Source organism: Chelmon rostratus, chromosome 9, assembly GCF_017976325.1.
Source record: "Chelmon rostratus isolate fCheRos1 chromosome 9, fCheRos1.pri, whole genome shotgun sequence".
In the NCBI taxonomy this organism is placed as follows: Eukaryota; Metazoa; Chordata; class Actinopteri; order Chaetodontiformes; family Chaetodontidae; genus Chelmon; species Chelmon rostratus.
In genome coordinates, this window is record NC_055666.1 from 16,900,680 (window position 1) to 16,923,415 (window position 22,736).

Here is a 22,736-nt window from a genome sequence, read left to right on the forward strand (position 1 = left end):
GAAGAGCACAGTGTGTCGCCCCCTAGCGGATTGTACAACTGAGTGCCAGATACATTTGGCCATTCCAGTACTTCAAGGAGGGCTAGATCATTATTTGAAGGTAGAATTATTTTACCCAAATCAAACCAGTGAACTCAATAATCTGTGATGAGATCAAGATAATCTGGACTTCTTCCATAGACAGGAGGCCTATGTGCCATAATGCATGTTTGTCATTTCAGTATCTCATATATAAGATAAATAGATAGATAGATAGATATTCTTTATTTATCCCAAGCTGGGAAATTGCAGTGCAGCAGCAGCATTACACAAAGTGAAATAAGTGAAAAATTGTGAAATAAGACTATAAAGAACAAACTATACATAATTAAATATCAAAATAGCGAGCAGTAAAAAAGATTATATACATAATAATAAAATAGCAAAATAGTAAACAGTAGTAATGAACAAGTATTGCACAAAAAAGAATCTAAAGCAAATGGCAGTGTGTAGAAAATAAAGTGTACCATGACTGTAAGCATACACACAGTGAAAAAAGTGAAAATTTGTGAAATAGGACTATAAAGAACAAACTATATATAATAAAATATAAAAATAGCAAGCAGTAAAAAATTATATACATAATAATAAAATATCAAAAGAAGCAAACTCTCTAATATGCTGTATGCACATGCACATACACACACACACACATTGCCAAATATGCATCACTTACACAACCTGCCAGTCAAAACTTGAACCCTTTTCACATTTCCGCCTGGCGGAAACTGACAAAAAAAGGAACAAGCCCTTCTTGACAGAAGTGACACAAGCTGCGCAGACACAGCTACACAGACCGCAACCAGCCCAGCCCGAGGGAGGCGAAACTTCTGCACATTTTCACAGCAAAACCTGGTAAACTTCTTCAGAGATCTGACAGAAGAGCAGGAGTCCACCCATTTGCATCACTCAAAATCTTGGACTGAGGAGACTAACGGTATTGTCTTTCAAAGTGTGTGTGTGGGTGTGTGTGTGTGACAGCATGACAGAAAGGGAGAAAGCATGAGGATAGAGAGAGAGTTAGGCCAGGGTGTGTGTTTGTGTAAAGCTTCTGTATTAAATACACAAATGTGGGGTAATTTATTAAGTCACATCAAGTAAACTGGTCACAGATTAAACCTTATATTCAGAATCATGCAGATAAATAAAGTTTAGGCTTCCAGAAGAGGTACAGAGGGGTTCAGGCGTGTCAACTATTATGTATCTGTCTGTTCTATTAATCTTTGAAAATACAGATACATGGAGCAAAAAAATAAATGCATTTTTAATCCTTAAATTCAGTATCTTTAAGATGGCCTTCCACTTTCAGACACATGCAGGGGGTTGCTGTATTGGCATTGGATGAACAGCTCACCTAGGCGGGTCAGAAAGCGGAAGTGTGTGTGCCTGGTGATAGTTCAAGTCAGAACAGGAAGTGCTCACTAAACTGGACATTATCAACTCACCCATTCAGTGTGTGTGTGTGTGTGTGTGTCAGTGTTACTCAGTATCATGTGATATTGAACCATGAGTTAAAGTCTTTTTTTCTCACATTTGATAGGAGAGGGATTGACAGATCATCTGTTCTGTCTCTGTGGTATTAGATATCTGAATGTCCTGGAAAACTGAGGCAGGCTTTGTTTTAGCAACTCTATCAAGTTCAGTCAAACAGTTCTTTAGAATGTGTAAATCAGTTTTTCACAGCCACTTTTACCTTCTTAAAAATTAATCTTAAATGCCTGTTGCTCATTTTTTTATGCACTGATATGAAAGAATGCAGAAAACATATTTTAGGGTTGTATGCCTGTGAATATTCTCATTCATCCAGGTCATTGTAAGCTTTAGGGCATTCAATCGTTCGCAACTGGACCTCGTCCAAGATTTAGCCTCTGAAAACAAACAACAAAGCCATTCACACATGGCTCCAGGAGCCTCCCAATGACAACAATGGGACACTAACGAGGCTAACGACTGTCGTTGACACCAAAGGGTTGCACCCCACCCCACCTTAATGGGGGGATCGTTTGCCTCACAATAGAGTGATACCATCCTTGTTTTTTTGTGGGTTGGTCTCACTCAGGGGATAAATACTTGAACCTAACACCATTGCATTGGACTAGAGCTGTCCTATCTAGTCTGGTTGGGTACGAACTGATGAAGCCTGCTCGGATGAGAGGCGAAACGTCTTCTAAGACAAACTGACGAGGTCCAGTTGCGAACGATTGAATGCCCTAAAGCTTTAGGGTTGTAGTGTTATTCTGAAATGTAACTTTACGAGAGTTTTTCAGGCATTTTAACAATTTGTTCCTGTATCAAAGTGCACAATTTCTCATTCCTGACATATCAAAATAAATTAATAATCACTAAAACCTTCCATTTGGCATCACAATGCATCTGAACATTTTTCATGTCAGATGTTTTTGGCAGTTGAATGAGGTGGAAAAACAAATGAAAGAGCGACCTCACTGAAGTGATTCATCTTCTTCTTGTCCTCGACTGCTTTGTCTGAGCTGGCTTCATATTGGCGCTAAAACAAAAACAAAAAAGATGACATTCGTCACACATAACGGATCATTTAAAGAGCATTTGTTGAGCAGGTTTTCTTGACAGTTTGTTATAATTTCATCCCTTCTTTCACTCTCCCTCATGTTTGTCTTTCCTGCTTTCTTCTCTTTTCCTGGCATCTGTCTACTCGACTCTGTCAGACCCGTCTCCTGCATCTCTCTCTCTCTCTTAGTCCCAGTATGGCAGCGTGGGACCTGTCAGTCACAGTGGAGGACCTGGGGTCCGACGCGCCACCTGTCACCCTCAGCGTGGCCTCTGACCTCCACATCGGAGGGGTCATCCTGAAGCTGGTGGAAAAGACACGTGGGTTACTGCCTGTCTGCCTCTGTTCGCATCAGTCTTTGGCTCAGTCACACGGCACAGACTAAAGATAGTGACATAATTTGAATGGCCATGCAAGAATTCACATATACTGCATTGGCAACACCTAAAAAAGAACTGATATATCCTTCATGCATCACGGCACAGGCTGAAGATAGTCTGGTTATTGCTTGGCATAAAGAGGTATAAATGCACCCACACAGAAAAATAATTAAACCATATTCTGGGATAAGAGAGGAGAGCGAATGTACATATCAAATGTTGGTGTAACGTATGCAGTAAGACGTTCCACACAGTATTTAATTTGTTTCTTCATATCAGATTTTCATAGCTACAACATGAGCCATATGCATTTCACATCTGTATATTATACTACTACTACTCTTTTCTAACGGTCAGTCTAAGTGCTTGTGGAATCATTTCACTCTCCAGTAATACATCCACGGAGGTGACAATGTGTCCAGATTGACTCTGGTCCGTGAAAGACAAACCAATTCAACAATCGTCCATTAAACAGAGCAAGAGAAACAGTAATATTGACCCTGACGTGATTTGAACACGCAACCTTCTGATCTGGAGTCAGACGCGCTACCGTTGCGCCACAGAGTCTGTTATTGAGGACAAACTGGTTTATTTATCACCTCTAATTGATTGAGATGAGTACCGCTCTCTAAACTGGAGGTAAAAATTGTTAATATTGCTTCTTTTTTTATTCATTGTTTTCTTTCTTCCTCTCTTGCGTACTAACTATGCGCACCAAAGAGTAGTAATGATTTCTGTGGCCGTGCGCGTTGACGTGATGTATGGCATGTCCTTTTCCGGCCAAGTCCGCGAGTATCCATGTGGACCCCTGCGAAGGCCAAAAGTATCTTTTCAAAGATTTTGACCCTGACGTGATTTGAACACGCAACCTTCTGATCTGGAGTCAGACGCGCTACCGTTGCGCCACAGAGTCTGTTAGTTCAACTTCCACTAGTTTTTTGACAAACTAAAAACCAGGATGTAAACGACGTAATGACTTATACAGTTGCGTCAAGTTGTTCATTAAATGCTCGGTAAATTCATTTCTGTTTACACGTCCAGCGGTTTGGAACTTGGAGCTCGAGTTCCTGAGGTGAGAAAATGTCTGCACGGTGAACGAGACAATCCAGAAGACAGCGGACTTCACACATCAGTGCTTGAAACTAACGGCTGTAAACTCCGTTTCAGTTTTCGGGACAAATGCTTTCTGTCCGTTTCTGCAGAGATCAAGCGTGATTGGTCGGACCACGCGCTGTGGTGGGAGCAGAAGCAGCGGTGGCTGCTGCGGACCGCCTGGACTCTGGAGAAATATGGCATCCACGCTGATGCCCGGCTGGTCTTCATGCCCCAGCACAAGCCCCTGAGGCTGTGTCTGCCCAACGGCGTTACCCTGCGGCTCCGAGCCTGTTTCTCCAACCCCGTGTTCCAGACCGTGATGGGCATCTGCAGATTGCTCAGTGAGACTCAACCTTTCTTTCTTCCATTTAAGCCCCCCTTCCTTTTTTCCCCTTCCTCTCTTCTTGAGCACAAATGACCATCAACCTCAATCGAAGAAATAATGTTGATGATGATGGATTGTTCTTTGGATTTTGATCTCATCAGACTATTATAAGCCAGGGTGAAAACTTCTTTCTTTTCTTTCTTAGTATTTCCTTCTTTCACATTATTTACACATGCAAGGCCATGGTGCCTGTGGTCACAAGAGTCCACATAGGTCTACTTGATGTAGATTTCATCATCCAGCCACAGGGGACCCCTGTGTAGCCAAACATTTGTGACTGTGCTTACTACAATTAAGTTCACCTCTGGTTTCATTCACAGTCTATTTTTGTCTATTGTTTCCAGCTTCTGTTGTTGTCTTGCATTGGCAAAGGCTTGACCCACACATTTGAACACGCAGCCACAGAGTCAGAGTGTGACGGCTAAAACATTTTCTAGTTGTTGTCATAACAACAGTAACACCCGTATAAATTTTCAGGTGGAGGAGGACGGAACAATGGCACTATTATATTTAAATGCAATGACAATTTGGAATTCATAATACTGCAAAAAACATTGACCTTGAGGTGACATAAACATGCAAGGCCTTAATCCAGAGCAAGACACTTGGTTTTGTGGGTATTTGTATGGCTGTGTACTAATACAGGAAGGAAATACAAGGCAATTAAACAGCCAGAGTTTAGAACCGTAAAGTGCAACAGACAGGGGTTCAGTAGCCACTGAAAAGCAAACTTATAGCTACTGACATGATGTGAACATGCAACCTTCTGATCAGGAGTCAGACTTATTACCACTGCACCACAGAGTCTGATGCACAGCTGTAAAAAGGTCAGTTCATATAATTGACACATTTACCTGAAACACTTGTATGGTTGCCAGTTGTCCAGTGTTGTAACATGCAGTGAGCTGCTCCTGTAGTGATCAGGCTGTCCCTTCTCTACGTATTATATCTGTCAGTATTATTGCCGAGACGCTGTCTGCTTAATAAAGTTAATCACTTTTGCATCCATTTCCTCCCTGTCACCTACACAGATATCCGTCACCCCGAGGAGCTCTCGCTCCTTCGGCCCGTAGAGCAGAAGAAGAAGAAGAAAGATAAAGACTCGGCTGAGGAGATCTACGACCTGACCGAGGTGCCCCTCTCCTCGGGTACACTCATCACACTTCATTCACACTGCAGGCTTTACAGGCACATGTTTTATCACTGGTGGCCCTCAGCAAAAAACCTGGAAAAAAACTGCCAAGATCAAAGATTTGATTTTCCTGCTCTCATTTTCACCAGAAGAAATTTAGTTTTCACAACTTTGGCTTTTGACTTACCTTTACTACTGTACTATCAGTGCAGAAAATGCTCCTTACAGTCTTTTCAACAGAGTTATAACAAATCAGGTGAACTATATGTGGTAACAATAATCACCGTTTCTAGATGATGAAGTCTGAGACCAGTATTCCTCAAAAGGCTCCATATAGTCTACCTGTAAATGATCCAAAGATAGACCTGAAACATGGTGGAGAAGGTTAATCATTGAGCATAAAATACACCGAACAGCAGACTCTTCAGCAGCCACTGTGCATTTTAAAGCAGATGTTTGAGTCACATACTAGAGAAATCAGACTTTTTCCCTGATGTCCACAAAGTGAACTCCCCTGGAAAATTTGACGGTAGCCCTCCTTCACTTCCTTCGCAGCATCCCGGCCCTCTCTGTATAACGGCATGCCGGCTCACTTCGCTGACTCACCTCAGATGGAGGCCGTCTACAAGATGCTGTCAGTCACCCAGCCTCCCCCTGCCCCCGAGGTCATAGCCAAGCAGTACCGCCCAGCCAGCGTGGTGGACAAGGCCCACATCCATGGCAGGTATACCTCTACAGATATTTGTGTGGTAAAACCTTCCTTTATGTGAGGAGATGAGTGACTTTATCTCTCCAACTCACAGCTTGTCCTTTGATTTAAACATTATCATGTTTAGGTCCTCCTGTACTCACACACAAACTTGTCTGGATGTCTTGTTACTGTGTGAATGAGAGCTGTATAATCCAGCTCACAGGTGCAAGTTGTTTGGCTAATTAGACTCCAGAAAATAAATCTTGTGCCAACCAATTACCCAGAAGGCATGCTGGTTCAGTGCTTAGAGCTGTTGTCTCACAATAAGAAGGAATCTGGTTCAGTCTTATTGGCAACTGCGTCGTTGGCTGACAAAATATGCTCCTTTTGTCACTACTTACCAAGTCCAAGTCTTCGTAACTGAAGTTTGGTTTTTTAGCACAACTTGCTGCTTTCAGACTCTCTTGCACTCACAGGTGAACAGCGTTTCGCTCATTAAACTTCTCAACAAAGAGTTAAGTTTTGCTCAGCTCATAAAGCAGTTTCCCCCTAACGGAGTTCAAACCCACTCTATCTTAAATGCATGCTGCTAAAAAAGATGCTACTGCCACTGCTCTACAGCTGGATTATAATCAGAGCTGTTTGAAGGGTGTCAGGCTGTATGATTTGTATCAAAGCACTGTCCTTTCAGCGATAGTGAGGACACCAGAAGAAGAAAATTTGCTTTATTTTTTATTTTCTCTCTCGCCTCTCCTTGTTTCTCCCAATGTCCCTTTTTCATGTTAAAGCTCAAATCTGCTTTCTACTAAACCTGAACTGCTTGTCCTGTAAAAGCCATTGTTGCAATAGCAAGCATGAAATACAATGCAAACAAACGGAACATAGTTATATCTATACATACGTGTATGTAAGATATAGAATTTAAATTCAGGAACACCAAGACGATTATACAATAGTTCTCAGACATTGTGGCAGTTTTCCTCTGACTGTGAGTGTATGTTTGCGTCGGTCAGTCCTTCTAAGGGTGGGATGGGGGAAGTGGGATTGTAGAGCTTTATATATACACTGTATATGCATGATGCATGTGAACTCATAAACATATACCATTCCATTTCCCTCTCAGGTGGTTGGACTCATCCCGTTGTCTTATGCAGCAGGGCATCCAAGAAAATGACAGAGTTGGGCTTCGCTTCAAATACTTTGCCTTCTATGATATGGAGCCCAAGGTGTGCGTGCGCATGCATGTTGGTTTCATAGTTAACAGTATGTGTGTATGTTTGCGTGTGTGGCATTGCAGTCCTCTCTTGACCTGGCTCTTTCCTCTCCGTCCGCGCAGTACGATGTTGTGCGTCTGACCCAGCTGTACGAGCAGGCGCGCTGGGCCATCCTGCTGGAGGACATCGACTGCACCGAGGAGGAGATGATGCTGTTTGGAGCTCTGCAGGTAGAGAACACTGCTGCTGAGGGGTTAGAATCAGAAGAAAGAAAGAAAGGAATGTTGAAAATATATTCACGAAAATCTTACATGTCACATTTTGCAGGAATTTGACTAGTCAAACAACAAAGTATCCAAGGTGAAGCAATCAGCCTTTCAAACTACAGTATTTTATAAATAGATGCAGGAACACTTACAATCTGCGCCACAATAATGTGTTTCACAGCAAAACCATGAAAACTGGATCAAATGAGACCTGTGAAGCACGATATCAATCAGCTGCCTGTCAATTAAAAGAATCCATATTTTGCACATATTATGTGTCATCTTTGCTTTTGAGTTGACATGTTACAGATAAAACTCACTCAGGTATAAACAGTCCTAATTTGTTCACAAAGAACTGCTCCTGCAAAAAAGGATTTGAGTGTCCAGAAGAAATCATTAGCACACAGTTTGGGTTGTTTTCTCCTTTAACGTCTGGGACATAGTTAAATGTGTCTCACTCTGCTCTCTTACACGTAGTACCACATCAGTAAGGTGTCTCAGTCAGAGCCCATGATGCTGAGCTCCAGTGCGGCCATGGATGACCTGGAGTCCGCCCTGCTGTGCCTGGAGGTCAAGATGGAGGGAGAGAGCAGCTCTGCATCCGAGATGCTGGTCAGACATGTTGCATGTACTCATCGCTGAGTGTCAGCTCCTGTCAGGATTAGGGTGAAGTTGTCTCAGCTTAATCCTGACAGAAGTAGAAGATACTGACTCAACGAAGTGATTTGTGTTACACTCTCAGCTGCGGTTGGAGGGTCATTTGCAATAACTCAAGCTATTATAGGGTATTTTACTTGAATCCCTGCAATGATTTTGACAAAGTATAACTGTTATAGGGCTGTAACTCTTCTACGGTCCGCAGTTTGTTTCAAACATAACATCAAATAAAATAAGTTTATCATACAGAAAGAACTGAAGATAACCCAAACAATACTGCATCTTCTTTTATCTTTTATCCGCTGAAAAACATTTTTGTCTTTCCTCCAGGAAAACATGACAGCACCAGAACTCAACGACTATTTGAAGATATTCAGGTGACATTCATTTTACAGACCATCCATCGGCATTGGCCTAGATAATAGATGAGTTCAAAAAGAGCAAAGCACCTGTTTCCTGACCAAAAAACAACATATATGTGTAACTTTGCAAACACAGTGAAACTGAGCAATGTGATTGTACATCTCAGGCCAAAAAGGCTGACTCTGAAGGGATATAAGCAGTACTGGTTCAAGTTCCAGGATACCTCCATCTCTTATTTCAAGAGCAAAGAGGAGAGCGTCGGGGAGCCCATTCAACAGATTAACCTCAAAGGTACTGCACATATTCTGTTTTTCATTATCAGGATAGTTTGCTTCTATGTCACCAGTAATGTGCTCAGTTAGCAATAGAATAAGTATTTACAAGTATGTGACCGATAAAGTAGCAGACATTTTAACCACCTGTTTATTTACCTCTTTGTAGCATTACTGCTTAGAAATGACCACATATTACAGTACCATGTAATGCAAAGGAAACCTCAACACACGCAAACACAGAGCTTTCCATATATGGTAAAAAGTGAGAGTGCCGCTCTCGAGTCTGTTTCCCTTTAAGTCTGTTAGAAGTTAATAGCATCACTGGTAATCCTAGATCAGCATTATGAACCATTTAACAGCTCTTTTTTAAAAAAAAAGCATATTCTGGGCTCAAAGAGGAAATGAAGCATTAATAAAAAGAGTATAACACTAATGCGGACGACGACATAAATAAAGACAGTTAACTGTGGGCATGACTCAGTGGGCTCTGGCCGGAAGTGTGACTCATGTTCATCAAAAGACTGCTCTTCCATCTTATCTTACCATGCTTCTGTTCTATGTTCTAAATTTAAGTGCTAGATGCTATGATATTTATCCTGCACACAGGGTGTGAGGTGGCTCCGGACGTTAACGTGGCAGCACAGAAGTTCCTCATCAGACTCCTGATACCAGCACCCGAGGGCATGAATGAGGTCTATCTGCGCTGTGAAAACGTGAGGCCACACACACACACACACACACACACACACACACGTCTCCCCCACCTCCTCTTTCAACACCTCCATCTTTGTTCCACTATCTCACCTCTCTGACCACATGTCTCTCCGTGCTCCGTGCCCCCCCCCCCAGGACCAGCAGTACGCTCAGTGGATGGCTGCATGTCGACTAGGCTCCAAAGGCAAGACTCTGGCCGACAGCAGCTTCCAGAGCGAGATCCAGAGCATCTGCTCCTTTCTGGCTATGCAAAAGACCAACTCCGGTTCCCATGGCAACGCACCTGCTAACGACGAAAGCATCAATACTCACAGTCTGGTGTCGCCACGCTACCATAAGAAGTACAAAACCAAGCAGGTAGAGAGCAGAAGCGACACAAAAAAGAATAAATAAAGTAAATGCTTCACAAACAGTAAATGTGTCACATTTTGAGGAAGCAGCAACAGCAGAGTAGCTCACACCCATCTCTCATTTTGATCCTCTACATGACGTTTAGCAATGGGTCACATTACCAACTGAAACTAACTTTATCGGTTTTCCGGACAGTAGTACAGTGACCTTGTGCAGCTAAACTAACTGAACCGTTTTACAGCTGAAACCTCTGCCCACTTTGTGCTCAAGGCAGCAAAAATCTAATTACGTCCAACCTTTTACCCTGTGCCTGCTCCTCCAGCTGACCCCTCGAATCCTGGACGCATACCAGAACGTGGCTCAGCTCTCACTGACAGACGCGGTGATGCGCTTCCTGCAGATCTGGCAAGCGCTGCCTGACTTTGGCCTGTCATACGTCGTCGTCAGGTTGAGTTTAAATTTATTTGAATTCATTTAAAGCTCTTCAGAAATGCTTGAATGGCAGATAACATCAATTTAGGATCATTCCACTGGCAGAAATTCAGATTTTTTTTATGTGTTCTGTTATGATGTTTTAAGATCATATCAGCAAACCAGCCCCAAGTCACACTTAACAGACACAATTCTGCAGAAGAATTGCTGATATGTGCAATATGATGAGAGTATGATTGTTGATAAGGGTGGAAAACACAGAATTGGTATCTGAGTGTGATCCAGCAAGCCAGTGAATTGCTACAAATCTTTGGAGGATTAATTATTGACTTTTGCCTCAGCAAGAAAAGAGGATGAAGATGTTTTTGCCCAACAGGTTTAAGGGCAGTCGGAAAGACGAGGTACTTGGCATTGCTCCCAACCGTCTGATCCGTATTGACCTGGGCGTGGGTGATGTGGTGAAGACCTGGCGCTACAACAACATGAAGCAGTGGAATGTCAACTGGGACATACGACAGGTGATGCTAATACTTTAATTCACCGTTTGTCTGGGAGAACAGTCTGCAAAATCTCAAACTTTTGGTTTGACCACTAACACTTGAACACTGAAAAGAACCTCATATACTACTGTGTGTGTGTGTGTGTGTGTTCCTGACTCTTACAGGTGGCCATAGAGTTTGAAGGCAACGTCAACATTGCTTTTAGCTGTGTGACCGCCGACTGCAAAATTGTTCACGAGTTCATTGGAGGCTACATTTTCATGTCCACGCGCAGTCGTGAGAAGAGCGACACGCTCAATGAGGAGCTTTTCCACAAGCTGACCGGAGGCCACGAAGCTCTCTAGGACTAAAACACTCAAAAAAATACAATCCTTCACAGTCCACATCAGATCTACTGTGTGTCTCAGCCGTGGAAAACCATGTGGGATAGGCTTTTATATTCCAACTACAAAACAACACAAGAGTAGTAGTCAAAATGAGGTATTCTGTTGATGTGTAAATGCATTACAACCCACCTCGTCAGTCCATGTTTTTATACAGCACACACACACATACCCACACAATGTAGCTACATCAAAAGATGGATTTCCATGTTCAGACAGTTCAAGACTCCTGTGGATCTCATGCCGATTTGTGCTTTATTTGAGGATGGACTACTGCAGGGCCAAACTGCTGGACATCTGGTCCAGGATCAGCAGGCTTGACAATCAAACGGAAATGTAAAATCAACAGACGTATCAGCCAGCAGCAACTTTACTTTGTTCAGCTCGCTGTATCTGGACTTCCTGCTGCTCAGGACAGAAAGCCTTGCTTTGTCCAGAGCTGCAGTTTTATTGTCACTTAGACTTTAGTGTGAAATTTATGGCACATTATAGCAGCCACATTATCACAGCCAAGAATCAACAACAAGGAGAAAAACACAAGCTCACATGAAATGTTTTCCCTAATACATTTATGAATAAACAAACATTTATTAAAATAAATACAACAATTCACTTTTCATTTTCTGTTGTCTTCACTCCTTATGCTCTGACATATGGTGGTAATTACTGTTTCTTACACAGGAAGCTTCAAACCATTTATCTCCCCTCACATGCTCTGTGTGTGTGTGTGTGTGTGTGTGTGCCCCCATATCTGACAAGAAACTGTTGAAGTAGTCCGTTAACTAAAACCACAGTATCTGCATCCTCTGTTTTCCCATACTTTGTCAAGTGTAAAGTGACTAACCACAGACACAATATGTCCTCAAAGGCTCCTCCAGCAGTCAGTGTGTCTGTTTGTAACCAGGGTTATGTTTTATTATCTTGGTAGCAAATGTGTGCTACAGTTTATGTAGCACTAACGATGCAATAGAGAAAAGCAAGCCTCCATATGCATAAATAAAAAGTGACATTTGCCAGCATAAGATGGTTGAACCGTCATATTTTTAAAGAAAGTATGCTTCCCTCAAGCCATCCCGATCCTTACATGAAAAGTTTACCAATTTAGTCCCATTTAGGATGATTTCTGAATGGATTCTCACACTGCCGCCTCACCAGGATGCTCCTGCCAAACAACAAGTGTTACCAAGGGAACTAGCACGAGCATCAACCAACCATGGGATGCCAACACAGTCAGGTGAGTCCTGCTATGACCAATGACAGAACTGTATCCTCTGCTGCTACTGCAGTGGCAGGATGCTCCCTGAAACACAGGCCAAAAGTGACTTCAGTGAACAAGTAAATGCTGGTCCTCAATCCAGGTTTCAACAGAAAAGAATCTAGATTGAATGAATCCACGTGTTTTTCTTACTTGTTGGTCTCAGTCTTAAGGCTCGGCTGAAGTATTTAGGGAGAAGTTTTCCCTCTGCGTTGCCTGCAGTCAGCAGCACTCCATTTTCTGACCAGAAGAACTCAATACCGTCTGTACAGTCAGACACACACACAAAACACATGTAAGAGAGAGTCTAAACATACAGACTGAACTGAGCGTATCGAGTAGCAGTGATTAGTGGCTCAGCTTACCAGCGAGAGCTTTGGGGACATCAATATACACAGCTAGATCACAGTCTTTCCTCATGCCTGGTGGGAAAATGAATCACACTGTAGAGCCTATTTGTCTGCGTTTTCAGCTGGCTTCTCTGTCAGACACACACACACACACACACACACACACACACACACAAACACACTCACAGCTTACCGCTGATGACACCATCCTCCCCTGGCAGGCCTGGTGCCAGGTGGATGTGTGTCCTCTTCATGCGGCTCAGGCCGTGCTGCAAGATGGAGTTCCAGTTGCGGATGTAGGAGCCATGAACGGCCTCAGCAGGGCAGTCTGGAGAACCAGCCAGGACCGGTTTCAGCTCCAAATCCATTACCTGGCCACAGCAATTCAAACAGCATTAACACAGCATTTAAAATGGGGGTGCACTGGAGATTTTTTCACGGGACTGAAATCTTATACACAGAGACTAAACACAGAAACTAAATTGCCTGTTAAGGAAAATTTGAGTGGGATGATTTAGTTGTTTTTGTTGCTTAACTAGCTGTGAGGATTTTGTGAAATTTGACTACTATCAGGGGAAGATGGAAGGAGAAACTGAGGCCAATGAGGGTTTGCGAACATGTCATGTTTACAAGAAATGAAGCTGTCAATGAGCACCAGCCTTGGTGCTATTCCCCAACGTCTTTTTGCATCAAGAGGATGAAAATGATATTTTCATTTCAACTGATTGTCAGAGGACTAACAGCATATGCCACCTGAAAATTACACTTAAAGCGATATTTTGAAGGTGTAAATTGTTTTATTACATTTGTACGCACTTGGCAGAACAACATGAAGCGTGTTTTCAGCCCACAGTTCATTTTCCATCAGAAGAAAGTAAATGTACATTGTAATATATCCTATATCCTCAAATAAAATTTGCTTTCATTCACTCACACTCTCCCACACACATAAAGAAGACACAGACTGAGCATCTGACGCCCACATTGTCTCTGTCTTCTCTGCGTTGCTGTTTGGTTTAAATCCTTATGTGTGGCTGCAGAGATGAAAAGCTGCAAAAGTAAGGCTACATTCACAGCTGTAGTTTGCTTCATTTGGTCTGGACCAAGAGAAACAAATGATACACTGTTGCACTATAGTTCTGGTCCAGTTCCTGTTCACACTGACAGTTTACAAACAAACCACGACGGGTAAACATGACGTTATACAGACTGACAGGTTACTGGTTGGATAGTTTTGGCGACTGTCACCCTGCATCATCACTGCATCATCAGAACCCACATGAGGAAATCAAACATTGGTAACTGACAGTCGTTTATGCAGCACTTTAATGTTTTCAATGTGTATATGTATTTATCTGGGGTCACAAAGAGCTCACAAAGAAATAACATTATATATTAGAAGTATTAGACAGCAAGTAGACCGCATGTTGAATGATAATGAGGTGATAAACAGGTGGCGACAGGACGAAAAGGAGGCGCCTTGTACAATGACACATGTCTTATTACTGTTGGCTCACTGTCAAACACTTCATGATCAGAAGATTGATTTATGAGTAGTTTAGTTTTTAAAATTGTGCTAAAATCACATACCTGCAATGATAAAATCCTGTATGTGGTGTGTTTTGTGTGTTGGCTTCCACACCACAAACAAACTGCACCAGAGGAAACTGATGAAGACCCACTTTTTCAAGTAGTCTTGGTTTAGTTGCTTGGTCCACACCAGGGTTTAATTCACAGCTTTGACACCAGCCCAAATGAATGGAAGAATAATAACTGGGCAAGTGGACGTGAGTTTGTTTTAACGGAGCCAAAGAGGTTAGGTGTAAAAGCACACATCACTTTAACTAAATCACATGGAGATTTATCACTGTAGCTGGTGTTTTGATGTTTCTATTTAAAAGCAATTTTGGTGTAAATTTTAAATATACTGACAACAGCATCTATCCATAGGGATAAAGATCCTGGCATGCTGGTTTGTGGACAAAATGAAGTATACTCTTCTCAGTGCCATTAGCAGGTTTCCACATATCTCTTTTCAGGAACAGCTCATCAGACATTTACCTGCAGTGAATGGCCCTGACTGGCTCGAACCTGCAGGCGTCCATCCTCCGGGTGGGAGCGCAGCTTAAAGCGCTGTTTGTCATTTGTGGCCACGACTCTTTCGACGTCTTCAGGTGAGTACGAGCGAAACTGCGGGTGAGCCAGGAGTTCCTCCACAAACAGGAAGCCATCTATGAGCATAAGAGTTGTTATGGTTACGGTCACATTTCCACAATGGATGCTCTCTTGTGTACTTACCTCTTTGCCCTGCATGCTGTCTTGGAATACAATTACAGTCTTAATGCGTTTGTGAAACATTGAACACAAATGTTGGTAATATGAATGATCTAACTAACAGTAACAATGCCAGTTTACAGCAAGATCATAGTCAGTGCAGATTTGTTCAAAATGTATTTGTGAAACACCTGTTGAGTGAGCAAACATGAGTTATTATAAATGAAGCAGCTTAATATATAATTTTAATATAGTTTGTCACATTTTGGGGAAGCCTTTGTACAGTAGTGGAAGAAGCACTCTGATTTTGTATTTAAGTAAAAGCAGCATCCAGTAAACGCAGTCATTATGCCAAATGGCCCATTTCAGAATTATGTTTATTATATTACTGGATTATAGTTATTGATTAATGTGTGCATCACTTTAATGTTGCAGCTGGTAAAGGAGGGGATAATTTCAAGTGCTTTATATACTGCTAGGTAGCTTGTGAATTTCCCCCTAAGGAACCATACAGTCTTAACTTATAATGATACACTCGCACTTATCATAATAATACATCCGACCGTAGATGATATTTTGTATTATCAATCTGAATCTATGAAGTAACTGAAGTTACCGCATAAATGTATTAAGTACAATATTTCCATCTGAAAAGCAGTGGAGAAATACAAAGAAACAGAAAATCGAAATACTAAAGCAAAGTTCAAGTACAGTACCCCAAAATTGTACCCAAGTACAGCACTCGAGTAAATCCACCCCACCACACCAGCTGGCGCACAGCATTTCCTTCCATTATGTCTGTTTGAACCAGGCCGACAGTGAAAAATAGCTCCACAACCAAAGTGATCGTAGAAACTGTGAAAAGTGAAGGGACACTTGTGTTACTCAGACCAGACTGCTCACCTGTACCCATCTGAAGACCCATCTGGTTGGCTCCATGGCGGAGAGCATAAGACATGGATTTAGACAGATGGACATCTCTGTCCTGGTAGAGAAGAAAGCATTACTTCTGACTCATAACACACACACATGCACACACACCCACACACACAGCTATAATTATAGCTTTGGTTTAAATATAGGATCTTGACTTTACCATACAAGGCAATTCATAGAGATGCCTTGACAGTCAATACAGACGTGTTATGAGCCAGAAATCAGTCTCTGAACTATTAAAGAGATGGTGCCATTTCCCACTTTATAGGGCTGTAATCTCTTACCTCTCCACCACGATTCCCTCTCCTTCCTCTCCCCCCTCTGCCTCCTCTTCCTCCTCTTCCTCGTCTATCACTGCATTGTGCCATCAACTGATCAGCTGTATTGACTTCAGTTCAGCGAGACGTCACAAAAGACAACACACGTGTGGTCACTAATGCGTGTAGACTGCCACTTCCGGTCTGCTTTCGCTATCCGCATATAGGTGGCACTGTGGCGCCGGGCGGTGCTGCGGTCCGCCGGCACCAAAGAGGAAAAACTGCTTTTTTTTTTTTTTTTTTTTTTTTTTTTTTTTGTCCTGGAAGAAAACATCAGTCAGACAGCAGCTGCAGGTAAGGACGGGCTGATCATATCCACGAAAAATGCGACATATCTGAGCAGAAAACGGTGTTGGCTATTTCACTGTAACTTAAGACACACGTTCGTACATCCAAAAACAGAAACGCAGCGGTTTACTGGGGCCCTCGGTGCTTGAATTTTACAGAGGCTGAGCTAACTTAGCTAACTAATGTTAGCATAGTTCAGCCGGAGCTTGTTTTTCGTACTACACAGCCTGTTCGTTTTTTTTCAGTTGGGGTCCTTTGATACACGAGGTGGTGTTAGCCATGTTTCTGTCTCACCTGCATGCCGTCGGCTGCCTTCGTCCTCGTCGCGTTTCAAATTGAGATTCAGCTCCTGGACCGAGCTACCAGCGGACTGAAGAACTAGGGCTTGTCACCATGGAAACGTAACGTAAGACAAGTTAACAGACGACTCTCAACTGTCGTTATCAGCGTATGAAGACAGAAGGAGGCCGCAGTTTTCGTTGGTATTCTGCTGTTAAAAAAACAAGTCGTTGACGTGAAAGGTTTATTTTACAAAGACCTCCCCAAAAAAACTTGGATGGGAGAAACCGGATGGACTTGGTTTTGCTCAGTGACCGTCAGTAATAAATTGCACTTAGATTTATTGCATATGATTATCATTAATTGCATGCTACGTTATATGATCACCTGCGTGCACCTTTGCAAGAGTGCACGGACTAGGACTCGTTTTATTTGCCATGCTTGGAAAACTAGACACAATATATAATCTTCTGGTGTTTCTATAATTTGTATGTTTAGTCTCTAAACGTCAATGCACATGGATGTACACAGAAATTGACAGTCTGCCTTGTTTTTGTTGTTAAGTGTGATTTAGTCAGTGAATGCCAGTATATTTTAGTGCAACTTAGTTGTACATAGTTTCCAGTATAACGTTTTGATGGGCAATATGAGTAATTCAGTCAGGTAAAAGTCATTTGAAAATCTGTGTGTGTGCTGCCCAGGTGATGGAGTTCCCCCAGCATTCCCAGCAGCTGCTGTCAGCTCTGCGCTCCCAGCGCCAGCGGGGCTTCCTCTGCGACTGCACCGTCCTGGTGGGCACATCCCGTTTCCTGGCTCATAGGGCTGTTTTGGCCTGCTGCTCGCCTTTCTTCCACATGTTCTATTCAGACTCTCCAGGGGTCAGCGCTGGGAACAGCAACAGCAGCTCTGTCACACTTGATAGCGACATTGTTACGTCTGCTGCATTTGGCTTGCTCTTGGACTTTGTCTATGAAGGCGTGCTGCAGCTGGACGAGTCGCCACCAGTGGAGGACATTTTGGCCGCTGCTAGCTTTCTGCACATGAATGAAGTGGTGAGAGTGTGCAAGAGACGGCTGCAGAGACGAGGGCCTCTGGCTGAGGCAGACAGCACTCGCTCTGAAGAGAGCGCTGGTGCAAGGAAGGCAATAGAGACAGGCAGGGAGGGTGGGGGTGATGTTGGAGCTGATCCTGCGGTAGCCATGGCAGGAGATCACTTGAATCTTGTCGCCATGGCAGCGCCACTCTCATCAGCATCCATAACAGCAGAAAGGAGTCAGTTGGAGTCTGTGAAGTCTGAGCGGAGGACTGGTGGAAGGTCATCAGAGGCAAGAGTTCAGACTCCTCTGAGCCCTGACCTCGCTGATACCACGCAGCCAGGAATGGGCGCCCCTCCTCTACCCCCAGGTGGAGAGCTGGTGCAGGGCCTCATCGTGGGCCCGTCTGCCCCTGCTTTGGGAGGTTACGCCAGGTTGAGGACGGGAGGTCAGGGAGAGGGTTCGGCCCTCTGCAGCCCTTGCAGCACCACTGAAACATACAGGTAGGTGTCTGTAGTGAATTTGTAGACTGTTTTAACTTGGGAAAAAATCGGAGCACTCCAAAAACATCAGTGTACTCTAAATATTAGATTAGAGATCACTGTCTTTTAATTTAAAACTAGCCTTGAGCTTAAAGCAGAATAGAAGTCGAAAAGGACAGGTCCTGTGATGAAGACATCACATTTCAACATTTCAAAGTTCAACAGGTGTTTGATAAATTGGTTATACTGTGTCCTTTTTGTTGCACATATGGATAATGAACAGTCTGTTTCTTTACCTCCCCTGTGGGCTCTACTCTGAAGTTACACAGCTGTCCACTCTGTGTGTGTGGAGCTCAACACCACCCTCGTTTAGACAGGTAGTGACACAGAGAGCAGAGGCAAAGAGGCAGCAGGCTGACTGGCTGTTGTGTTGTGTGATACACTGTTGGATGTAAATTAAATTAAATTAAAAATTCATTTTTATCATCATCATCATGTTTTATCACAATCCCGTCTCAAGATCATGTTATTATCAAGCCCTATCTGGTATATATTGTCATATCACCCAACCTTAAGTACAGTAAAGAAACTGACAAAGAAACTGAAAATAGTGATCATATTTAGATAAAAAAAATGTAGTTTGGCTTCTTGACTTTAATAGCATTTTACTCCATTCGGGAAGGTTGTTCCTCCATGTACTGATGCACATTATTATGATTTGTTGTTACTAAAAGGTTGCTTACAGTATATCTTCCTTCTTTATTCTGTTCACCAGCCACAGCAGCAACCAGCAGCCGTCCTCGTCTTCTTCCTCCTTGGTGCCAGGGAGTCAGGCCAGTGGCCGGTCAGTGGTTGCTCTTTCCCAGTCAGAGTCTGGCTGCCCGCCCAGCCCCCATCAGGACGTAGCACGGCTGCCCCGTGATGACTCTGTTAGGAAGCACTCAGAGACTGACCACAGAGGTACACCAGGCGGAGGACAACAGATGGTCATGCTAATCCAAGCATCAGCACTAACCTCACGCCCAGAAACAAACCCAACACACTCGGCTCCAGAGCGTGCACTTCCCCAGATACGAATCCAGAGCACTGTGTCACTCCAACGCCAAAGTTTCGACTTCCACTCTGCTCAGACCCAAGCGCTGAGAGGACCTGAGGGGGACACGAGAGCTTTACACACCTCTAGAAATGAAAGATCACACCCTCTTTTGGGCAGAGGGAGGACAGACGACAATGACGGAGAGAATGTGGAAGTCAAAGTGGAGGCCATAGTTATATCTGACGAAGAGCTGGAGGAGGAGAAAGCGGAAAGCGGGGAGAGGGAACCAGTGATGGAAGTAGACGATGAGTTTGAAGATGACATCCAAGAAGAGGAGCTGAACAGCCCTCAGTTTCTCTCCTCCCACCCACAGGGCCTCTCACAAATTACCTCCCATTCAAATGACTACTCCTTCCCTCTCTCTCCCTCCTCCTCCTCCTCCGGTGCCGGCCCTTCCTCCCAGGACACTTCCTCCTTCGCTGCCTCCCTCATTCATCCGTCCACAGCTCAGCTTCATTCAGACCCCCCTGCCTACTTCCAGGACTTCCAGGACTCTATGGGGAACTTTGTAGAGGATGTCCCCACATGTGGAGTCTGCGGGAAGACCTTCTCATGTACATACACACTAAGGCGCCACGCTATCGTGCACACACGCGAACGTCCGTACGAGTGTCGCTACTGCTACCGGAGTTACACACAATCAGGGGACCTTTACCGACACATTCGCAAAGCTCATGACCACACGCTGCCAGCCAAACGCAGCAAGGCAGACATAGAGCCCTCCCTGCCACCACAGCCGCCGCCACCACCACCTCCACCACCTCCACCACCTCCACCTCTTAGCTAACACACAAACAGAGCCACTTGTATTTCTATACTTACACACACATACTTAAATTTTTCCTGAATAGCCTAACTTGAATTCTACCTTCAAGCCTAAATTGAGTAGGGCGCCAACATATTTCCTGGATGAACCAATTAATTTTTTGGTCTATAAAATGTCACATCACAAATCACAATCAAAAGTCTGAAATGACAATTTCAAATGTCAGTTTTTTTCAGTATAAAAACAAAAAATATTAAGTTTGCATAAAAAAAAAACAATTAAAGGGACCAGAAAAATAAACACATCCCCACTCCCAAGATATCAAGATGGCAATAAAATGTGCTAGAAATAGATCGATTTTGAAAAGTAATTTATTTAAAAGATGTCATTTAAAGTCTTAAATTCAACAGGCCTCATTTCAGGCATCTCTAGACATTTAATCTGATCTTATTTATTCATTTATATTCTTTTTCAGAAATAAACAATCTCAAACCAGCTAATGTTTACCTCGATAGTTGCAAGCTTACTCAACTTCATACTTTATACTATACTATGACACTTCTCTGATAGAATAAGGCAAATATTAAATTTAGCGGGCAAACAAATGTGATTAAATGACCAAAGTACTTCATGTATGTAACGTCAACCCCACAAGTGGCTTCTCTCGTGGCCCTGATATAAAAACACAGTTGCCACAAGATGTTCCATCTCTCAACTCCAACCATCCTGCTCAATTTATCCAAATACTGTATTAATTTTTTTTTTTTTTGCAAACATTCTGCAGACACCCTGGCTTTCTGTTCTTCTGAGGACATTTGATCCCACAGAAATACAAATACACACACACACACAGAGTGAGAGTAAACACCAGCAGTGTGGCAGTTATATAAGCCCTCATTCATCAAACTAACAAGCTATGTGTTTATGTATGTCCATTGTCTCCCCAAGACTGATTGACTTAAAGTTTTCATTTAGAATTGATTTTAAGCTCTTGTGCTTGTGCATTTTTTTTACCATTATTCATACATTTGTATGGGTATAAGAATGATCCCAAACTTCATTGTTGTAAGAAGATTTAGGACTCGTGTGACATCTAACAGCCAGTTTTTATCATATGAACTCAAAACACAAATAAGGGAAAGCTGTTGTGTTTGTTTTATCAGTTACATCAAATGTAATGTGTACGACTGCCTTCTAAATGTGTGACTCTGTGCCAGCAAATTGTAAATATAGTAGCATTGTACTGTCTAGTGTTTTATTTATAGGATGAAACCATCAAATTTCAAAATTCAACATTAGAATTGGATAGTGTCAATTTATAACTTGTCATATAAGCCTTTCCTTGCATCAGTTTTGATGAAGCCACTTCATCAACAGTTGTATAGAGTATATATCTGATGAAGTCAGAAATCAGTGGTGCCAAATGGCCTTTGCCTTGTTTCCTTCATTCCTCCCCTTATCTCTTTTTTCAGTCTTTGATTAGGACTAAATGAGGCAACTGACCCTGAAATTTCAGAGTGGCAGCTATACAAACTGATTGAATTCTCTAAATGACAAAGAAAGGTGCTTAATTTCTCCTCTCCTTTAGAAACAACAGGTGAGTATGTTACAATAATATGAAGACTGCAATAAGATTGCTGCCCCACAATTTTCTGCTCCAGCAGTTTTTACCTGACAAACCATTGTGTGCATTTCCAGCAGATCATATACGGTAGCCTGCTGTAAATTCAGTCAGATTCTCTTTGCACTGTGGCCACCTTATCCTAACTAGTGATATATTTCATAGACGTTACCTGGCGTTTTCCACCAGGTTAATTACAAGCTGTTGGGAATGGAAAACGGGTGTCAATAGATCAACTTCCAGCCTACATTCCCTGGTAGAACAGCAGTGGAAGTGAGGCAGGAATACGTTAATGCGTTTGGTTTGCTTACTGCCCATTTCCTTCTCTTGTAGTATGACAGAATATACAGTATGAGCACACTTTGCCACATGCAGTAAGTCTGCCTTCTCTTTAAATGTTTAAATTTAAATGTTAAATGTGCCTGAATGACTGACACTTTTGGGATTTGTTGTCCTGCACCATGTTTGACAGTTTCTGTAGAATGAAAATTGACTAGTATTGATATCACCACACAAACCCAGGAGTTTTACACTGGATAGTCACCAGGGACAGTTGAGATCATTTAGAGTTTCATGGTAGCGAGTGTGCAAAATCTAAATGTCATCTTGTGAATAAACACTGTTCAGTAGAAAA

At 42.8% G+C, this 22,736-nt stretch overlaps 3 protein-coding genes and 2 non-coding genes across 7 annotated transcripts; 2 read left to right on the forward strand and 3 right to left on the reverse strand.

Annotated features, from left to right (window-relative positions):
* The first annotated feature begins 792 nt into the window (after nucleotides 1-792).
* Nucleotides 793-12,423, forward strand: fermt3b (FERM domain containing kindlin 3b). Of its 2 annotated transcripts, none has more exons than XM_041944843.1 (15): nucleotides 793-976; nucleotides 2,724-2,886; nucleotides 4,149-4,382; nucleotides 5,458-5,574; nucleotides 6,114-6,282; nucleotides 7,373-7,475; nucleotides 7,586-7,693; nucleotides 8,207-8,341; nucleotides 8,717-8,763; nucleotides 8,916-9,040; nucleotides 9,631-9,737; nucleotides 9,874-10,095; nucleotides 10,412-10,536; nucleotides 10,898-11,039; nucleotides 11,186-12,423. In XM_041944843.1, exons 2-15 carry the CDS (start codon nucleotides 2,763-2,765, stop codon nucleotides 11,363-11,365), a joined length of 1,938 nt encoding a protein of 645 aa, XP_041800777.1. In that variant the 5' UTR covers nucleotides 793-976; nucleotides 2,724-2,762; the 3' UTR covers nucleotides 11,366-12,423. The 2 variants fall into 2 exon arrangements, with proteins under 2 accessions (XP_041800777.1, XP_041800778.1); XM_041944844.1 differs by having other exon boundaries at nucleotides 2,756-2,886.
* trnaw-cca lies at nucleotides 3,442-3,513 on the reverse strand. Its single transcript has one exon. It is a non-coding gene; the product is annotated as a tRNA-Trp (tRNA).
* On the reverse strand, nucleotides 3,788-3,859 carry trnaw-cca. Its single transcript has one exon. It is a non-coding gene; the product is annotated as a tRNA-Trp (tRNA).
* On the reverse strand, nucleotides 11,637-17,163 carry trpt1 (tRNA phosphotransferase 1). The gene is made up of 8 exons (XM_041944845.1): nucleotides 17,119-17,163; nucleotides 16,504-16,607; nucleotides 16,187-16,268; nucleotides 15,071-15,240; nucleotides 13,203-13,380; nucleotides 13,025-13,081; nucleotides 12,813-12,923; nucleotides 11,637-12,704 (listed from the first exon to the last, which is right to left on the reverse strand). Exons 2-8 carry the CDS (start codon nucleotides 16,585-16,587, stop codon nucleotides 12,682-12,684), a joined length of 705 nt encoding a protein of 234 aa, XP_041800779.1. The 5' UTR covers nucleotides 16,588-16,607; nucleotides 17,119-17,163; the 3' UTR covers nucleotides 11,637-12,681.
* zbtb3 (zinc finger and BTB domain containing 3) lies at nucleotides 16,808-20,792 on the forward strand. Of its 2 annotated transcripts, none has more exons than XM_041944841.1 (3): nucleotides 16,808-16,830; nucleotides 17,805-18,640; nucleotides 19,395-20,792. In XM_041944841.1, exons 2-3 carry the CDS (start codon nucleotides 17,808-17,810, stop codon nucleotides 20,500-20,502), a joined length of 1,941 nt encoding a protein of 646 aa, XP_041800775.1. In that variant the 5' UTR covers nucleotides 16,808-16,830; nucleotides 17,805-17,807; the 3' UTR covers nucleotides 20,503-20,792. The 2 variants fall into 2 exon arrangements, with proteins under 2 accessions (XP_041800775.1, XP_041800776.1); XM_041944842.1 differs by lacking the exon at nucleotides 16,808-16,830 and adding an exon at nucleotides 17,024-17,230.
* The last annotated feature ends 1,944 nt before the right edge of the window (nucleotides 20,793-22,736 follow it).

What these genes read in the sequence shown, in the direction of transcription:
- fermt3b (XM_041944843.1), top strand. Translation starts at nt 2,763, where the DNA reads ATGGCAGCGTGGGACCTGTCAGTCACAGTGGAGGACCTGGGGTCCGAC. An exon ending in GAAGCTGGTGGAAAAGACAC is followed by an intron (nt 2,887 to 4,148) that starts GTGGGTTACTGC and finishes CCGTTTCTGCAG; the next exon opens with AGATCAAGCGTGATTGGTCG. An exon ending in GGGCATCTGCAGATTGCTCA is followed by an intron (nt 4,383 to 5,457) that starts GTGAGACTCAAC and finishes TCACCTACACAG; the next exon opens with ATATCCGTCACCCCGAGGAG.
- trpt1 (XM_041944845.1), bottom strand. Translation starts at nt 16,587, where the DNA reads ATGGCACAATGCAGTGATAGACGAGGAAGAGGAGGAAGAGGAGGCAGA. An exon ending in GGAGGATGGTGTCATCAGCG is followed by an intron (nt 13,082 to 13,202) that starts GTAAGCTGTGAG and finishes TTTTCCCACCAG; the next exon opens with GCATGAGGAAAGACTGTGAT. An exon ending in TGTCCCCAAAGCTCTCGCTG is followed by an intron (nt 12,924 to 13,024) that starts GTAAGCTGAGCC and finishes CTGACTGTACAG; the next exon opens with ACGGTATTGAGTTCTTCTGG.
- zbtb3 (XM_041944841.1), top strand. Translation starts at nt 17,808, where the DNA reads ATGGAGTTCCCCCAGCATTCCCAGCAGCTGCTGTCAGCTCTGCGCTCC. An exon ending in AGCACCACTGAAACATACAG is followed by an intron (nt 18,641 to 19,394) that starts GTAGGTGTCTGT and finishes TCTGTTCACCAG; the next exon opens with CCACAGCAGCAACCAGCAGC.